Source organism: Haliotis cracherodii, unplaced genomic scaffold (assembly GCF_022045235.1).
Source record: "Haliotis cracherodii isolate W230 unplaced genomic scaffold, xgHalCrac1.p SCAF_16, whole genome shotgun sequence".
Taxonomy (NCBI): Eukaryota; Metazoa; Mollusca; class Gastropoda; order Lepetellida; family Haliotidae; genus Haliotis; species Haliotis cracherodii.
The window spans coordinates 4,777,873-4,798,847 of record NW_027266271.1 but is presented as its reverse complement, the minus strand read 5'-3'; the positions used below and the strand labels follow the sequence as shown (position 1 = coordinate 4,798,847).

Below are 20,975 nucleotides of genomic sequence, written 5' to 3'. Positions count from 1 at the left end.
TTGTTGTTGACAAGGTGGTATGTAGTGAATGTTTTTTTATGGATGAAGTGGCATGTAGTGAATGTTGTAATTGTAAAGCTGAAGTGGCATGTAGTGAATGTTGTTTATGTATAGCTGAAGCGGTAGAAGTGAGTGAGTGTTGTTATGGACGAAATGATATGTAGTGAATGTTGTTATAGACAAGAAGTAACGTGTGTAGTGTAGGTGTCTTTCATTGCCTGTTATCAATACAGCTTCAATGTTCACTGATTATGGGCGAGAAACGTATCCTTCCAGTGTAATGTACTTGCCTATAATATGGTTAATGACGGACATGTGCTAAGCTACAAATATCTATATTCTATTCCATACGTTTATAACATAAATATTTTAATACAACAAAAACACATTCTCCAAATGTTACGAACATGATTGATGGTTGAGCTATTATAAATAATTATTCAAGTTTGTACGCTTGCATATTGTTGATTAATAAATCATTCGAACAGACTTCTACGCAAATCAATCAATTTAAAAAAACACAAACACAACGCGAAATGATCGAGTTCATTATATACTCTCCTATGAGATGGCGGTTGGGCATCGTAGGGGTACTGTGCCATCATTTTTACATTGCATGTCCTTGATCAGAGCAGGTATGTTGGGTGGGCACTCTGGACAGATCTGATGAATGTGCGTGGCAGTCTTCCATGTTCTGGATTCCATATTGTTGTGATGGCACCATACTCCAAGTCGAAAACCATGAGTCCTGAACCATTATTGGAAGGCCTGCAGCACGCCGGCATTATGCGTCCTAACCGATTGGACCCGTACTAGCGGAAAAGCTGCAGCACACCGGACTCATGCGTCCTAACCGATTGGACCGGTGCTAGTGGAAGGGCTGCAGCACACCGGACTCATGCGTCCTAACCGATTGGACCCGTACTAGTGGAAGAGCTGCAGCAGAACGCCACATGCGTCCTAACCGATTGGACCCGTACTACTGGAAGAGATTTCAGCCCACCGGACTCATGCGTCCTAACCGATTCGACCCGTACTATTGGAAGAGCTGCAGCACACTACACTCATGCGTCCTAACCGATTGGACCGGTGCTAGTGGAAGAGCTGCAGCACGCCGGACTCATGCGTCCTAACCGATTGAACAAGTTCTAGTGGAAGAGCTGCAGCACACCGGACTCATGCGTCCTAACCGATTGGACCGGTGCTAGTGGAAGGGCTGCAGCACACCGGACTCATGCGTCCTAACCGATTGGACAAGTTCTAGTGGAAGATCTACAGCACACCGGACTCATGCGTCCTAACGGATTGGACCAGTTCTAGTGGAAGAGCTGCAGCACACCAGACTCATGCGTCCTAACCGATTGGACCGGTGCTAGTGGAAGGGCTGCAGCACGCCGGACTCATGCGTCCTAACGGATTGGACCCGTACTAGTGGAAGAGCTGCAGCACACCGGCATCATGCGTCCTAACCGACTGGACCCGTACTATTTGTAGAGCTGCAGCACACCGGCGCCATGCGTCCTAACCGATTGGACCCGTACTAGTGGAAGAGCTGCAGCACACCGGACTCATGCGTCCTAACCGATTGGACCCGTACTATTTGAAGAGCTGCAGCACACCGGACTCTTGCGTCCTAACCGATTGGACCGGTGCTAGTTGAAGAGCTGCAGCACGCCGGACTCATGCGTCCTAACCGATTGAACCAGTTCTAGTGGAAGAGCTGCAGCTCGCCGGACTCATGCGTCCTAACCGATTGGACCCGTACTAGTGGAATAGCTGCAGCACACCGGCATCATGCGTTCTAACCGATTGGACCGGTGCTAGTGGAAGGGCTGCAGCACACCGGCATCATGCGTCCTAACCGATTGGAACCGTACTAGTGGAAGAGCTGCAGCACACCGGACTCATGCGTCCTAACCGATTGGACCGGTGCTAGATGAAGAGCTGCAGCAAGCCGGACTCATGCGTCCTAACCGATTGAACCAGTTCTAGTGGAAGAGCTGCAGCGTGCCGGACCCATGCGTCCTAAACGATTGGACCAGTTCTAGTGGAAGATCTGCAGCCCACCGGACTCATGCGTCCTAACCGATTGGACTAGTTCTAGTGGAAGATCTGCAGCACACCGGACTCATGCGTCCTAACCGATTGAACAAGTTCTAGTGGAAGAGCTGCAGCCCACCTGACTCATGCGTCCTAACCGATTTGACCAGTTCTAGTGGAAGATCTGCAGCACACCGGACTCATGCGTCCTAACCGATTGAACAAGTTCTAGTGGAAGAGCTGCAGCCCACCGGACTCATGCGTCCTAACCGATTGGACCCGTACTAGTGGAAGAGCTGCAGCACACCGGATGCATGCGTCCTAACCGATTGGACCGGCGCTAGTGGAAGAGCTGAAGTACACCAGTAGCAGTGTCAGTTCAAGAAAATATCTCGGTAACGGCATTGTGGAGGACCTCAAGACGTAAGGTGAGGTCATTCATTACCATTACAACTTCTTTCAAATTCTGAAACAGACGCACATCGTTGGTTGTTTGCTGACAATTAGAAAGCAAACAGAACACCAAATACATTGATGACACACAACTGATCCCAGCCTGATGGGCATGAGTAATCTCCAATCTGCGTACACACAGCCCAAATGCTGAAGTCATTGAAGCCTGTCGGCAGTGGAAAAACAAGATATATTACTGTAGACGTCGATACGTACATATGATGTCACCATAGACGCCGTTGGAAATGTCAATATACAACAGACCGTTACACGCAGGGAATGCTACTGTAGACGTTGATATATACAGGGATGTTACTTTATACATGTTTTCACAGAGGGGATGTTACCGTAGATGACAGTACATACAATGAATACTATTTTTCGACGCCGGTAACCGTTGTGAAGTTGACTAAAGTCACTCTAGATCATTTTGTGGAAGGTGCTCTACATTAAATCAATTATTTTTTTACATTAATTCAGTACATCATTTTTCAAAAGTATCACTACATGTTGCAGGGAACCGTGACTTTTGGAGCTGATGATCTTTTATAAATATTTATGCTTTGGTTTGAAACTTCCCTTCTGTTTGTTAATGGAGAACACATCAATATCATTTATCAAACAGTGTATCAATAGCATTTGGTAGAGTTCCTTGTCAATTATTTTCTGCTTGCAGAACCCAAATGTGCTACAAGGCACTGATAGATTTTGTTGTTTGGATGAACCATTTACCTGCAATGAAACGTTTCAAATTCCATCTGTTAATTAGCACACTTATTTGAAAGAATGTTATGAAAACATTGTTTTCAATTAATGTATCATCAGGTTTGACATGGGTTTCAATACTGAAATCAATCAATAACCCAGATCTAATTTTCACAGCCTCCATCACACTGACATAGGGCTGTACATTTCAACGCTTCGCACCCCTTCTTGCAGCCACAACCTGCTAGCCTCAGATACTAACGTCCATAACGACCTCCAGTTTTCGGCGTGTTCTATCCAAGCCAAGTTACCAGGAGATAGCATCTCAGGAGCTGGAATTAGCAATTGTCCTCAGCAATATCTGCCTTGGTACACAGTCCTCCTCATGCAGCCATGGATGGAATTGCAGTGTCGTCTCTTCCGTGTGAACAGACTGTTCTTGTCGACTTTGTCAATATAAAGATATGAAACTTTAATGGATAACAACATTTTCTATTCTTTTTAACGACATATCATCGCAACATCTTACAAATACTGAAGAAATTGTTACCAATAAACAGTATCATGTCTTCACGTCTGAATGTGCTTCCAAACTTCTAAATATCTATCAATAACTTTGTCACTATTGTCTTTACTGCTGGTTCTGGTCACAGAAAAGGTATCGTGTCGCGTTCTTAAGGGTATGAATGTATGGTTACTGAACAACAAAAGTTCCCGTGACATTGAATAAGATTTAAGTTTGCAACAGATAAAAGACTGGTTAAATTTGCCATACTGACTTCAGAAAATGCGTGATTTCATAAAAAAAACAATGAACATGACAAAATGTCAATTTATAAATCAATAGCGTGTGTTTCCACCTCTGGTTGCGATGCAAGCAACACATTTTTGTCTCATGGAATGGACCAGGTGTCGCACAAAGTCCTGTGGGATATCTGTCCATATCTGCTGGAGCATGTTTCGAAGTTCCTGGAGTGTCTGTGGAACACGTGGTTGACGTCGAAGGCGCCGATCCATCTCATCCCACATGTGCTCGATCGGTGAGAGATCAGGGGAGCGAGCCGGCCAGGGGATGATATTCACGTTGTTTTGTTGAAGAGGATCCTGAACAAGTCGAGCAAAAAGAGGCCCGGCGTTGTCATGTTGAAAGGTAATGCCTGGGCTATGACTACGCAACAACGGTAGAACAACAGGGCCGATGATCTCGTCGCGGTAGCGCTGTCCATTGAGATTACCCTCTACCACTATCAAACGGGTCCTCAGTCTTGCTGTAATCCCACCCCATACTATAACGCCCCCGAACTGATCTTCTTCCATGACACAATGATTGACGTAACGTTCACCTCGACGTCGGTACACTCGAATCCGTCCATCGCTGCTATGGCTGAGGTGAAAACGAGACTTGTCAGTGAATAGAGCTTGTCCCCACTGCATGGCCGTCCACTGCACCACTGTAGACGTGCTTGACGGTGGTTTCCTGTCAAAATGGGACGTCTGGCGGGTCTTCTGGCGACAATCCCTGTACATCTGAGGCGACGACGTACGGTTTGTGAAGATATTCGTCGAAGGCCAGGGTCACAATTGCTGGCTGGAATCGATTTCGTAGGTGTGTTGTTCGAATCCAGTTGTCTTGTCGATTATTGGTTCCGCGTGGCCTGCCACTCCGAGGATGGTTTCTGACTGCATTCGTCTGTTGCCAGCGTTGCCATAAACACCAAATGGTGTTTCTGTGGACGTTAAATTGTTTTGCAACATCACGTTGACTCGATCCTGCTTCAAGTATACCAATGGCTCACAGACGCTCACAGACGCTCACAGGCGTGGCATTTCGTAATGTTGAATAATTGCGTAATTTATTGTTTTTCGGAGTGGTTGTTGTCAGCACGATGCTAAACAATGCATATGGAATCCCGTTAACGCACATGTTTTTATACCCATTCTTGGGTGGTGAAATGCATGGGGCTTGCATAAAAGTCAACTTTTGCATGGAATGCATGCTTTTCTGCAGCATTTGCGTTTTTGTGACTTGATTTCATACATGTACTAAAATATTGAAAACCAAACTTTACTTGTTTGAAAAATACACTAAAATATTGGTGTCACAGGAACTTTTGTTGTTGAGTTTATAACCTGAGGGACATAAGATACGAAACGTTGCAGTGACTTCATTGTGTGCCTTCCTTGTGTCACAAGCGGTCTTCTTAACAATGGTCCCAAATATTGATTCTGTATCACAGCCGATGTAAGGATGAAGTATGCTAAATGCCTTGGACTTGTGTACTACAGGTATGTACCGGAAATGCCTGCCGATTCTTCATGCTAACCACCACTCTGTGACACTGCAGGTATGGACAACAACAACAACTGTGTCTACAGTATGGAGGCTTATTTTCCTGAAACCTTGCTTCACTACATATGATGTGTTTCTGTTACCACGTTTGCAATGTGTTTTGCAAGGCCTGTAAACAGTTCAGTTTTATTTTCAAAACCTGAGAAATTGGTTCCACTTCCGAGGCAGAGCCTGTGTCTACTCTGCTCCCGAAACCATTTCCACGCCTACTTCTTGTACAGGATGTAAGGCTATCACTGTGGTACTCGTCCTATGAAATGATGTCTATTCGATTGACTTTCAGTGGATTACTTGCAATGTATGGTAAAAAGACATTGATTGCATAATCATCAACTGTCTTGATCGCAACATGTTTTATCATGTTGACAACAGCAGGTCTATTGATGATGATGGCATCAACTTTAGGGGTGTCAATATGTGTTTCTGCACAGCTGGCAAGGCAATGGTTGTAAATTTAGACTTGTTCACAATCTCATTAAAATCAGATCTTATTTCTCGCTACCTCTAAACAAAGATCTGAGAACATCCCATTGCGGGTCACGTCAGAACGACCTTTCGCAATTTTGACCGACCAATAAAATGACTGACAAGAAATCGACATTAGCTAATCAGAAGGCAGCTTACTCGAGCTTTACGACACTAGTTTCAAACTGGCGACTACGCTACGAAACATATTTTGACGTATTCTCGATTAAACAAATTAAAACTGATATGAAGAACATTCTGGAATGGCTTATAGATGGCCTAGATTGTATGGATATAATCATAAAACCCGCAACTGCCGTTCGGAATACCCCGTGTTAAATATTTCGTGGTTCCGACTGTCACTTTCATGATCTGGTAAGCGACGCTCTGATTGGTTGGATGAAAGGTCGTTCTGACGTGACCCTTAATCGGAAGTCCTCAGATCTTTGTTTAGCGATAGCGAGAACTAAGATCTGGTTTTAATGACATTGGACGTGTTCGCAAATCGTAATTGGACATGTAAAAAAACTAGTCCAAATTGCCATCTCATGTTTGAAGGCAAGGTACAATCTGGAAAACAGTATAAAGTCCCTTATCAAAGAAAGAAGACACCTATATATATATATTGATATCCAAATCAAGCCCATAAAGGGGAAACCCACAAGAAACACACAGCATGTCCTTAAAGAAAAACGTGCCATGGATTCCATGAAAACTGAAATTGAACTTGAATTGCTGCAGAAAGAATGGGACAGAGTATGTTAAATTTAAGAAGAAATATTTAACAAGCGATTAAAACAAGAAATGGCATACGATCTATGCCTCAAAAGTCAACTCAAAAGAAGAAAATCCCTTCATAAAAAATCTAAGAACTGAAGGGAAATCCTATGCTGATGTGGCAAAAATAAAACCACCTCAATCACATTCCGTGAAACTTACTCGCAGAGGTCCTCCAACACACAACGGCACATTCAAAGGAAGCACAATTTCCCGGAGACGGAGACCCACCCGAATAATCAACATCACTCAAGGCAGATCTTCAAACCAAAGGAGACAGCAAGGCCAAGGTCGCCCAAGAAGTCCAAACCGAAATCGTCGGGGCCAAGGACAAGCCCGTGATAACAGGCGAGGACATTTCCAAACTCAAGGACCTGGTCGAGATCGAAATGAAGATGGATATCCATGCTTAGATAAAAAGGAGGTGTGTGTGGGGGGGGGGGGAGTGGGGGGGGGGGGGGGGGGGGGGGGGTGAACTCAACAATAGAACCTAAAGTGATCAACTTATCTTGTGTAGATCTGACAGAGGAGGAAATTTCTATATTACTTAAAGGTATGAAGTTCACCCCTCCTCCATTAAAACAGGATTACATGAACTAGAAACAGATATGTCTGATTTTTGTAGATAATTGAGATTACTAAATCATTTTGATATTGATGCCAATAACGAAGATAATTCATTACTTAGAAACAAAAGCACCTTCACTCCAAAACCTGGTAGTAACAAAGTGTTGGACAATGTTATTAACCGACTCAAAGATTTACCCTTTACTGTAAACCCTCAAAGAGGTAAATCAAACATATAAAATATGAACGAGCAGCTCTAAACAGATTATCAAAAAACGAGTCAATTGTTATTAAAGAAGCTGATAAGGGAGGCGCTATAATAATTATGGACAATAATTATTACAAAGAACTATCATTGGATATGTTAAAAGATGAATCTTGTTACAGAAAACTTTCAGACATTTCGGAAAATCTGTATTACTTAATCTTAAAAGATTAGTATATTCACATTCTCAATGCCTTACTAAAAACGAAGAGGATTATTTAATTAATTTTGAATCGAAAGAAAGTAATTTTATGGCCTCGCTAAAGTTCATAAGAGCGCACAGATCCAAGAAAAATGTCGAACTTTGATTTCTGCTTATGTCAAAATAGCCCTCGTAAAATGATCTAAAATTACGGCCAATAATTGCGGGACCCAAATGTCCCACACACAGAATCAGTGACCTTATGGATAAAGTGTTGAAACCAATAACTAAACATGTCAAGAGCTACATAAAAGATACCAATGATTTTCTGAACCAACTTCCCGCCTCAGTAGAAAATGGTACAAAGTTGGTCGGTTTTGATGTTGTTAGTTTATATTCAAACATTCCCCATGATCTCGGCATAGAAGCTACTGAATACTGGATAAATAAACACCGTTCGGAAATCCGAGGAGACATTACCCTCGGAATTCATTATCGATAGTTTTAAATTGATTCTAAATAATAATACTTTTAATTTTGATGGCTCTCATTACAGACAAGCAATGGAGACAAAAATGGCCCCTACTTATGGACCCTTGTACTTGGTTATTTGGAGGAAAAACTGTACTCAAAAATTGAAGAAAGATTCGGCATTGAATTTGGACAGGGATTTCAAGATAAATGGAAAAGATTTTTTGATGATTGTTTTGTTCTGTGAAATCGGAATGAAAACGATCTACAGTGTTTGATAAATATTTTACAGACACTCCATCCAAGTTTAATCTTTACTTTAGAGATGACCGATAACAGTCTATCGTTTCTATATGTAATGATTACAATTTCAAACAATAACATTGAAACAGATGTATATTACAAACCAACCGATTCCAAACAATACCTCAATTACACACACATACACGTACATGCACGTCGCTATATAAGTGCAATAATCTTGGACGCGACGTTAAACCCCATTTCACCCCACCTCACCTACAATTCCTGTGTACCCCCGTCATACTAAAAACAGTGTTCCTTACTCATTGGCACGTAGAATCTGCGCGATAGCATCTAATTCAGATCGTGCACAATATAGCCTCGATGAACTGAGGGAGTCACTATTAGAGAGAAACTACCCTAGTAAAAAAGTGGAAGACGCAATAAACAAGGCTAAATCACAAAACCGTTGTGATCTTTTAGAACCTAAAGATAAACCTAACGAGAGTGTTCTCCCTTTTGTTACAACCTTTAATCCCCAAACCCGGAAATATTTGGAAGTGTTCGGGAAACACTGTATCCCTTAAATAAGTGTAAAGAACCAAAACAAAAAAATATCACAAAATAAACTTATTAAAAGTAAAAATCTGAAACAAATTCTTACTTGGGCTTCTTTCTCAAATGGAAAACAAGAATGTAAAACACTACAAAAGTGTAATAGACCAAATTGTGGTACTTGCCCTCATGTTTTACAATGTTGTTCTTTTACATTCAAAGACGGAAAAACTTTCTATGTCCGTGAAAATATGAATTGTGCTTAAAAGAACTTGATTTACGTCATACAATGTGCTGGATGCAAGGCCGAATACATCCCTAAGACCGAGAGTGAGGGTCCACCGACAACAAATAAGGGACCCCTCTCGTCGGTGTAGCCCACTCAGTCAACACATTGATCAGTGTGCCGGGAATAAAACACCAAATTTTGTGATATTCTCGTTTTACAAATGTGACAATGATGCATTGAGAAAGGTAGAATAAAGCTATTTTATTAATACTTTCAAACCAAAATTAAATGGCCTGAAATAATTGATTATTTTATACAATTACAATGTATTGTACATTTTACTGCCACTACAATACTTATTTGTGTATGTGTCGTACGCCTGCCCTAAAGCCTTACGCCTGTCTTATTGTGACGTCACAAAGTTAGATTGCACTATGACGTCATACTATGTTAGAGTGCAATATGACGTCAAAACAGCGTAACGGTAAAACTGTACTTGAAAATCACATGCGTGAAGCCGGTTGAGTAAATTATACAGCTCATCTTTGGACTTTTGTAATTTATCTCTCTCTCTCTCTCTCTCTCTCTCTCTCTCTATATATATATATATATATATATATAGAGAGAGAGAGAGAGAGAGAGCGAGAGAGAGAGAGAGAGAGATAGATAGATAGATAGATAAAATACAAAAGTATGCATATATATATATATATATATATATATATATATATATATATATATATATATATATATATATATATATATTGAGACAAATCAAGAGAATCTTTAACTGTAAGGGACAGAAAGATGGCTTCAAAAGCCGACGGAAATAGAACATGAAGTGGTTCCTTCTCTGAACCATCAATGTTGCACGTTTCATGATTTTATGACACAAGTCTCAATTTCAGTTATGTTTCACACATCTACTTCCCACATATATATTTGGGGCGCACTTGTTAGCGTTCGGGGAGCATAACGGATAGGTCAATGTTTGGCGTGCATACAATATATTTGAAGGACTCACTAGGAAGAGCAGTAGACGGTATCGAGATAATGAAAAAGTCCTATATTTGATACCGTTTGACCGTCAAAATAGTGGGGAAAAACTTCACAGGAAACTGTCAACAGACTGGATTACCAACCTAATTTCCAGTTCTTATCCTGTTGAATAATCTAGGGACAATCTACGCATCTTATTTTTGACACTGTAACGGAGAAAATGTATGTTTCAAAACATGAAAAAAACGTCGATCTATGTTGCACCCACCCAAAATATCACCTGAACTGCTAAGCCGTTACTACAAACAACTTAAACACTATTTGTGAGATATACTGCGAGCCTCAACATATGTGTGTATTATGCATACAGAGAACCTTCAACGTCATGGTGGTCCGTCTTGATTGCCCTGCTCAGCCATGGTTCAAACGACTGGATTAACGTCATCCTTAATATATCTGTATGTGTCCATTCTAGAATTTACTTTCTTTCTCATGGACAGGATTGATAGATACGTTTTAATGGCGCCTTTACGACGGCTGACATTCCCGAGAATCGAGAAATGACTTTCAAGATGCTAGCATTTTACAAAGTCAGTCAGCTATGACCTTATTGAAATTATTGTGGGTCATAAAATGGACAAAGCGACAAAGATTGACGTCGTATAAAACAAAGTGGGAGCTGGCTAGCCCTTTCATGTAGTTCGTGTGTGAGCTTGTTTTCTATCAACTCACTTACCCCCGTGGACACCGAAATCTACATTAAAACGCCCGATAGTCACATACTTTCAAACGACTTTATAGCTAACCCTTTTGGGAAAATTTCATATTGAATCTGTCCTGCTAGGTGATGCATACATAAAATTCCTCTATTGACTGTATTGTGTGAATTCAGATTGCATTCTCTTTTACTCTTGAAACTCTTGAGGCATTTTGATTATCATTAACACTATTATCAATGTTGTTGTCATCAGAATTTTTTAACATGTATTTGTATTGTTAAACGAAATGACACATACTTGATAAGATTACATGTATTGAAAGTATGCACATGAAACACGCCAGACTAACTGTAAAAAGATATTAATTTATAATTATTAAAGATGATGTGTTTGTCCGTGTCATTAGTTTTGAGAAATGATATGTGTAAAGAGAACTCCCAAATTTAGCGGTTCGTCAAGCAAGATTAACTACGCTCTTGGAAAATCGTTACCTTTTTACATGTATTGGTATTATATTATACTTACTGTTTCAGATACGAGGGAAGCTGCATTTGTCTACGCAATTACCGCTGCCGGCGTGGTGTTTGCCGTGACGGAGGCATGCAGCACTGGGCGCTTACTCCAGTGTACCTGTGATAACAACATACGGGATGTTGCTACTGATGGCGAGTGGGAATGGGGCGGATGTGGAGACAATGTGGAGTTCGGTTACCAGAAGTCAAGAGAATTCATGGATGCTAGACGTCGCAAGAAGCGACGGGGTGACGTCACAACGCTGATACAACTGCATAATAACGAAGCTGGAAGACAGGTATACAAACATTTTATATTTTTAACTAGACGAGGTAGGATAACGGCCCTTTTTGCCCTCTGGAAATGTGTAATTATAGTTTGAAACTCACCATGGTTGAAAACTAGTCGTTTTGTCTTACTCTTGCACGTTTTCTACTTCTGGCATGTTCAAGTACACAAGAGTGGTAAAAATATTCGAGAAAATATAACCACGAGGAAGGCCGTCGCCCAAAATTACTATTTCACCATATGATTGATATGTCTTCTTCATAACCTCTAAAGTCCGCTTTTTCAAATTCATTTTAGCATAACCTTTATATTATTCTTAGGCCAATGCTGGTATGTGTTAAGAGGAACAAGACCTTGTTCTCATTCATACGTCTGATAACTTTCATAACAATTTCTAAAAGATTTGCTAATTTCTTTAATTGTTTAGGTCCCGTGAGCCAAAAGTGGCCGTATGATATCTTGTCACTTAGTTGGGTATTTTTGTCTCTTAATATGAAACATCCTTAACAACCTGGTCACAGCGATTGGTTATAGCGAGTGAGTGTATACGTTACTGATCATACTATCTACATCTAAATCCTATCTTGTTTTTTTCCTAATTTTTCATATTATAATAATTAAACATACAAGGAAGCATAGAATTCCTTTTACACAGCTTTACTTAAATTTGGTATCAAACAAGTCGTTAGGACACCATTTGTTCAGGTCGTAAATACAGTGGCACATACTAAAATGGGATTGATCAGTGAAATATGTAATGAAAGTGTAATGCTACCTGACATGCGAGGTGCGCCATTCATCGACTGGCTGGAGTGACATTTGTCCTTTCGAAGTATTTCTTCCAAAAAACTCCGATATCTACGTCAGACACGTTGATTGTTTGCAAAAATCTTAAACGTAACCTTTGACGGGTTTTTTTCCAGGCCGTTACCCGCCATATGAGAAAGGAATGCAAATGTCATGGCTTGTCCGGTTCGTGCACGCTCAAAACATGCTGGCGAAAGATGCCTGTGTTCAAAACAGCCGGAGATGTTCTTAAAAAGAAATTCGATGGTGGAGCTAAGGTTATAATTACAAATGACGGTAAAGGACTAATACCCGAGGGGGACACAATAAAACCTCCAGCCAAAGACGACTTGGTCTATTCAGAAGAGTCGCCCAATTTTTGTAAAAGGAGCAAAAGATTGGGATCGTTAGGGACAAAGCATCGCGAATGTAACCCCGACTCCCAGGATGTAAGTGGGTGTGACCTGTTGTGTTGTGGTCGCGGATATACCAAAACGGAAGTGACCGTAAAGAAGAACTGCAAATGTCAGTTTATTTGGTGTTGTGAGGTTGAGTGTGAAACATGTGTGTCGGTGGAGACTGTTCATCGCTGCTCCTGACACCCGTAGCACCAAACCGCAGGTAAACTCGTCTGTGCTATGACCAGCAGTTGCGGCATTTGTAGAATATTGTCAAGTATCTACCACCAGTGCCTTTATAACAGTAGGACCAGCATGAAGCGGAGATGGACATGATACTGTGAGAACGGCACTGAGACACATGCCATATGTTGTCATGCCATGAAGACGTGCACTGTAGGCACCCTTGACAACCCGTTCCTTCCACTGTGGACATGGGACGACAATAGTTACGATATTGTGTCTGCTGTAGTGTTGTACATAGGCTGCATCTTTTAAAACATGCTTTCATCAAGCTATATAGTACGTGACTGATCATGAGAGTCAAGTGGGAATAGTGCCATTGGGAAATGATATGTGGTTTGCTAAGATTTGCATCCAGTTTGCGCTTTGCTTTCTGCTAATCGTGATGTCAATACTACTGCGAGTTTTAATGGTTTTTTTGGAGATTTGCGGTAAAGGGCTGTGAGTGTAGAAAATGTAGATGTTATTATCTATAAGCATATCAGATACATGTAATTATATTTAATTGTAGAGTATAAAATTCATGGCATTTCTGCCTCATTTTATTTCCTTTTAGTAATTTCTCTTGTTTTAGTTCTTGCCCAGTGCAGTTCTGAGTCAACGTTGCTAATTTACGCTTTGGTCAATCCGTATTGTGATCTGGAGCTTTCAACAACGCCACTAATGTTGGTGTGTTCTAATGCTTTATTGTACATATTGATTTATTACATCGATGTTAAGCTGTTAATTGATGTTCTACAGGAATCTCATTGCACAATAAAATAAATCAAATGACACATGAAAGCCAATATTTGTTTCTTTTTAATTGTAGGTTCCACTCACAACAAATAGTTTCCGTTTGATTCTCTTGTCTTTGAGATACACGTGAAACAATCACCAGCATGCTATGGAAATAAAACCCCTCAGGTCAACACATGACTATATATCCGCCGAGACAATTCAGTTGTCGCCGTTCAGTTGTGATTACCATGGAAAGTTTAAAAAAGCGCTTGAGGGTGTTTGTACCGCGTACCTGCTGTTTGCAAAGACATGCCACCCAACCAAAATACAATATGATTATTATCACAAACATTTTTTCTGCATATCGTGGGCCCATAAAAATAAATGAAATATATGCAGTGCTGAAAAATAGAAATCCTCACTGAAATTACTGGGTTCTTTTTTAAACCTTTTGCTATCGTGTTGCTTTCCCAGTCCCACCAATACTGACATTGTCAGAAGCATACTTTTACATAGTCTTTAACGTTTGCTGTTGAACGGGTACGGTTTATTATTTAAAATTTATATCTGCTCAAAAAAGTGCTTTTCTGTAATATTTCTTTACAGTTCGTGAATGGTTTTTTTTGTCATTTGATTAAATGTTTATAAGGAATATCATACACAGTTATTTGTTTAGCTTCAGAAAGAAAAGGTAGACGCATATATCTTAATGTCATCCGTTTAGTAATGAGAACTCACAATTGAACTCTTCTTTCTCTGATGTCACAAAGTATCATATATCCTAGTCGTTTTACTCATTTTCATCATGTAGTATGTAACTTGGTACCGTTGGCCAGAAAAAAATAGATATTACAAGACGAGAACACAGTTAAACGTGTATGTGTGCTTTGTTGTCACTAGAACTGAGACCAATCGCCAGCGTATAAGTTCATGTATACATTTAAACTCCAGGTAAACTATCCATAGTGTTTGTGTCCTCAGATGTTGGGCAGTTTTGAGATTATCTATGAACGGGGGGGGGGGGAATGACATCGCATTGTACATGCCGTATAAACATTGGCCGCGCAAAACGTTCTGTGGCTACACAATCAAGAAATACAAAATACAAAACTCTATTCTTTAGATAAAGTCGAAAAGGCCGAGGAGACGTGTTTTGTAGAAAATAACATGTATTATATGTCTGAACTCACGAGTGAGCTCCGGCGAGGTTCAGCATTACTTTATCTTATTCTGACCATTATCTTATTCCGGGACAAGCCGAATAGCGACTTGTGTTTCTCTCGCTGCCAGTGTTACGACTGGGCTCCGTCTATGCGCAAACGTGCATAGCTAAAAGATTTTTCAACTCACGTAATGATTCACGTAGATTTCCCCTATGTAGCATATACATTGCAGATGCTATTTAAAACACCTCGGGGCTTACGTATTATACAGTCTGACTGAACACAGTTAAATGTATCTTGGGTATTCTTTCGATGCATGACCTATGTAAAATCAAATATAATTCCTAAGGGATTCTTTGACCGAAGTACTTGAAGTCATACGTGCATTCTGATTGGTGAGTCGTATTTTGGCACATGACATTCATCGATAGGAGAGCGAGTCCTCTTGCAGCTTACGGAAAGGGGCGAGTGGTGACGAATGTATTTAATCTCTGATTCACCATGTACACCTTTCACACATTTTTAACAGCTTACGTCAATACATGTATAGATGAAATGTGGAATGTTTTCGTCCGTAATGTTCGCACGTGTTCGTGTATCTCCGATATTCTTGGAACACAATGTCAAGGACTGCAATGAAACAACAGTGGGATATGGTTGTATGAGTCATTCATCAGTCGTGGTACGGTGCAAGCCGGAACAAAATGAAAGAGATCTGTACTTTTTCACCGAGACTTCAATGCAGAGATATATTTCTAAAAGAACATTTGATATCATTAGATGTTATCCCAGATATAAAGAGACTTGGGGCTATTACACTACACGCTGCTGACGAAAACAATACCTGTGGTCTCTTCCCATGTATCGCGAAGGGGAACCGTTATGAGATGGATCAGATGAGACAAATGGCAAGGAATAATACTTTAACGCAAATGAGAATACGTGATTGTTAGTAATTAGAAAGTAAAGATCAGTTGACAGTTGAGGCATATTCGAACCTGGTTGTCAACTACCAAAATCGGATATATCATTACGATGTATACCAGGTATGTTATTGTGACTTGATTGATTATTTGTCAAAGATTGATTTCTTCTGATTAATATACACACTCTTAATACAACTTGAAATCATGAGGATGTGTGGATGCTACTGACACACGCTCCATGAACACCATACCTGGGTATCGTTTCCAACCGCACACGAACAATGAATTATGGTGTCTGTTCAGCGTTACCGTTGTTTTCATACACACAACTGAATTTCAACTCAAACTAGGACTGATTCAAACATAATTTATTCTTTTGAGTCAATATAATTTACATCTAACTCAAACGTTTGTACATTTGTTTGAATAATATGAAGGATCATGTAACTAAAACATACCATGGACACATGAATTCTTTGTCATGTAGCTTTCTCAAGGTACTACTGAACAACACAAGCACATGTTGCATCAGGATATGAGGGGTGTAATTCACTCAGTTGAACCACTTGCATAGTAATACATGTATTTAAGGCAATGCAACATATGCCACAGTGACCAGACTGCTGCATTACAAGTTGTTGAAAAATTGCTATCAGTGATTATATTGCTGTTTAACAAAAAAATTGATGGTTAATTATTCTTGACATGGCTGTGCGTAGGTTGTACAGTTCTGGATACATGTAAACTCATGTATAAATCATGTATCCACTCAACACTAAAACTAGGATAATATTCAGACACACAATGCACAGAACAACTCCTAGTAAACACACATTTGTATGATGACATGGTAGCTCGCCCATGACATACACGTCCATGACCTGGAACATGCAGCAGGCAGTTCAATCCAGTGAACACATCAGATGGAAATCCACATGGAAGTTAATATTATGTACAAAAGATACTGCCAGCATGGCACTTCAAACTTAGTTTGAAAACACAAATGTGAAATCATGAAAATGTTGCTTGAACATATTGTCAATTATCTTGGCATGGCGAACCGTTGTTGTAACTTGTTCACCGACAGCACGTTATGGAAAACAGTGACACTAGAGACAACTGTGTTTGACCTTTGTGCGTGTACAAGTCTTGCACTTCACATGACAACACCAGTGAAAAGTACAGCTACATCGTTCTGTTACTATGTACTTTTCTGTCGTATGACCACGCCCACAACACATCAGATCACAACCGTCAACTCCGATAGAAGTGGCATTGCACTCACGTCCAAGCGTGCCCTGAAATCCAATACCATTATCCTTTTCGCAAAACGATGGTGAATTCTCAAAGTAGACAAGATCGCGTCGACCTGGTTTCTTATGGTTGACGTTTACGGGATTGAAGTTGAACCGCCTTCGCCTCCGGCCACGACCACGACCTTTGTTCCCTGTAAGTGAAAATGTCAGAATAAAACACTTTGACACATACAACTGACATGTTGTAACATATTTCATCTCCAAAGAACATATTCACACTTTGTGTTTAGATCCAACTTTTTGGTCTCAGACCAGTGATAGGAGCCCAGTATTGTACGCATCTTCCCGAGGCAAGTGAGTTAACTGACTATAAAAGTCCAGTTTCCACCCTTGCCGAACTAGGCTGGTATTATGGAGTTACATTTTGGCTGGAATAACGAGTCTATACATAGTCCAATCAAAATCGCGCACCGAAATCGAAATCCGGTTCGTAGAGTGTCATGCAGATTTCGGTCGACTGCAGGATTTGCAAAGCATGTGCACCGCTAACTCGTTGTCAACAGATATTTTCTAAATCTTTTCATGTTTTTAATCAAGGTGCTCACGTGATTTGATGCACTTTGCGATGTAAGACTCGTTTTATCACAATATAGATCTTAATTATCGATCAGATCGTCTTGACTGGGCGCCACCGTTTTGTTGGAAACAAATTCAAGTGATACGAGAGGTTGAATCTGATTGGTCAATAGGAGAGGCATAGAAATGACATAACTCGTAATAGCCACTGGTGGCGCTACGATCGAGCCCAGGAATTCCAGCCAAGTTCGGCAAGGGTGGAAACTGGACTTTTAAAGTCAGTTAACTCTCTTGCCTCAGGAAGATGTATTGTACGTCGTCAAATAACACGAAGTAGTTGACATATACTAGAAGCTCGCAGCATAATAATTCATGGATAAGCGCGTGTGAGAAAGGTGCTGCTGCGTCTGCGCAGGGACACGGGAATGATTGAGGTAATTCTCTTCGATACAGAAAGGGACAACGACGGACATATGTCGTTGGTTTGTGTCTCTTCGTGCTTTCAGTTTCAGAAGCTAACACCGTCTTTTAGTGCAGTGAGTCGAGTGTGATCGCCGGGTCCTTTTAAAACACGGCTAAGCACGGAAGTAAGAGATGACGTCTGTATACTGTAGTTGTGTAACCAAATCAGTAAGTCGTCAGTGGGAACGTTGATCAAGCCACGCGACAAAGCGAATGTTATGTTGAGTGAATGTTGCTTAATAAGTCAGAAACATTCAACCTGTATCATGGTCGCTTGTAAATAACTGAATGTTAACCATATCCTTGATTGAAAGCAGTAGAAACGAGCCACGCCGAGGGAGCATGATGCCACGGTATCAGCCAAGTCACCGACCTGACCACACTATCCTCGACGAGCATGGCATACTGGGGACCTACTCTTCTCTGAACTTCACACAGCATAGACCCCCCTGTGGAACGCTACCGTGAACATAAGCAGCTCGAGAACTTCGCATAATGGCTAAGACGGTTGTTAAGAGTTTAGGAAACATCCAGTTGAGAAGTATCAACTATACGATATGTTGTAGAATTGATATGCCAATTACACGTAATTTCCAGAGAAATTTAGAATACAGAACGTATTTCAGCTGAACTGATCATGTTATTATAGAAAAGACTACAGATTACACTGATGATCAGAAAATATCATATGGGAAGTAACACACGGACAAGTCACAATACAAACACGTGGCTCTTGCCGACAATTGTAATATGTAACAATTAAGTTGCGTCACCAAGAGAGGACCCTAAACGTATACATGTAAATGCTTAGACCTGCCAGAATCCGATAAAGGTGGGTTCCAATCCCATACTGATTCTGGTTATGATCTTTGGTTTGTTAGAACCATTGCTCATGGGAAAAAAACAAAGAATACAAAATGTGTTACTCTGGTATTTGCGCCCACACAAAGATGTATTGAAATACTGTTGTGCAGCACAAAACCGAAATCATTTAGTCACAATAGTAAATAAAGACGTTGTTATCAATATTTGGAAATAAAGAAGTTGTTATCCATAAATGTAAATAATGAAGTTGTTATCTATTGTATTCCGTCAACTTCTAAGTAATGCAATGCCTATCAAACAAGTCAAAATTGTTGCAAGTAATCAACATAGAATTGTAGCACAGCATCAGCTTCATCACACATCTGACGGTTGATGTCATCATGGCCCAAATGCGTGGATCGGTGCTCATGATTTAAATCATTGGATTGTCTGGTCCAGATTCGGTTACTTACAGACCGCCGTTGTATAGCTGGAATATTGCTGAGTGCGGCGTTAAACGCCAACAAACAAATAACAAATCTGACACTACATACTTCTCTTTGAGAAACAAGATTGTTCAGCAAAGCACATAAAAATGCATAACTTTATTTTTTATGTCGAGAACAGTTTGATAAGGATATGTATTCTCGTAGACACCAAGCAAGACCTTGTTGTCCCCAAACACTGCACAGAAAGACTATTGAGAAATAAGGATACTTATATCACGATTTATTTATTATAAATTAGACTGATCGGTTCAAAGCGATGGGATACGATTTCATAGCGATCAATTTAGATAATACTCAGTGACATCGTGTGTCAAGCTGTGCAGCAGCAAGTTGGGCAATCGACTTTGACGATTGACGATTGTTATTCCTTCAATTTCACTTTTGGACTATTATATTTCTCCAAATGGATTTGGAATCTAACTGTGCTGTTTAGGGTTTCTTTGAGAAACAACTAGATTCGTTGATGTTGACTTCCATATAATGTGACATGGGACGTTTGTTGAAGACACAATATCATCACTACTTCAAAACATAAACACTTTTTTTTCAAGTAGAAACACCGTTAGTTTGACCAGAAAGATTATGATTAAACAGTCTGTGTGCATCCCTATATTTCAGTATGGTTTCTTTTATGATTAACCGCTATTTCGAATGCTACTTAAGGAATGTTTTGGTATGTGCTTGCCGTACGAAGTTTAAGATAGTGTTACACATGAAATACGTGTACTTATTTACTGCTTTTAATTTCCATGTGGAACACAATATGTTAACAATGATTATATTATATATTAGTAATGAATAACCTTAATGTTGAGCCACCTTGAACATTGAATTATTGAATGTAGAAGAACAATGTGATTCATTTACATATTTTTTGAAGACGACAGACAAAACGATGGTAATCGACGTCACACAAAGCTAGGACCCTCGGTGGTTAAAGGTTTCATATTTATCAAAGTAAAAGTATTAGTAAAATAGAACTGCAGTATTCAAGACGACTATGAAACTTCCCATATCATATTAACTGGAAACACATTAGTCTGTGATGATCCTGCCTCCTGCATGACACATGCTAAAATACATTTGACTGACACTGTCTAGTGTGGGAAGGGACTAGGGTGCAGTGATTATGGTACTACTCTATGTTGTTGTTGGAGTTATACTTGACGTTGCGCTAACACCGCTTTGTGCAAGAGGAAACTGTAGACATCTGTTCAGATATCAGAATCGAATACTTTACTCGTACGGAATGATCTGCTGGACTGCTGGACAGTGACGCTCAGGGTCCAGCCTGCCGAGGTACCCTGACTACAGGGTGCAGGGGTATGTCACGTCCCAGAACACAGGGACA

The 20,975-nt window shown here is 40.4% G+C and overlaps 2 protein-coding genes across 4 annotated transcripts in view; one reads left to right on the top strand and one right to left on the bottom strand.

Annotated features, from left to right (window-relative positions):
- The window catches only part of LOC139463740 (protein Wnt-6-like), a 40,922-nt gene extending 26,934 nt beyond the window's left edge, over positions 1–13,988 (top strand). For both annotated transcript variants that reach the window (XM_071244997.1, XM_071244998.1), the window contains exons 3-4: positions 11,514–11,791; positions 12,705–13,988. In XM_071244997.1, coding sequence (XP_071101098.1) covers positions 11,514–11,791; positions 12,705–13,166 — 740 coding nt within the window. In that variant the 3' untranslated portion in view covers positions 13,167–13,988. The remainder of the gene's footprint in view (positions 1–11,513; positions 11,792–12,704) is intronic.
- Positions 13,989–16,459: 2,471 nt separating this feature from the next.
- The window catches only part of LOC139463347 (protein Wnt-1-like), a 33,012-nt gene continuing 28,496 nt past the window's right edge, over positions 16,460–20,975 (bottom strand). For both annotated transcript variants that reach the window (XM_071244595.1, XM_071244596.1), the window contains one exon: positions 16,460–17,464. In XM_071244595.1, coding sequence (XP_071100696.1) covers positions 17,127–17,464 — 338 coding nt within the window. In that variant the 3' untranslated portion in view covers positions 16,460–17,126. The remainder of the gene's footprint in view (positions 17,465–20,975) is intronic.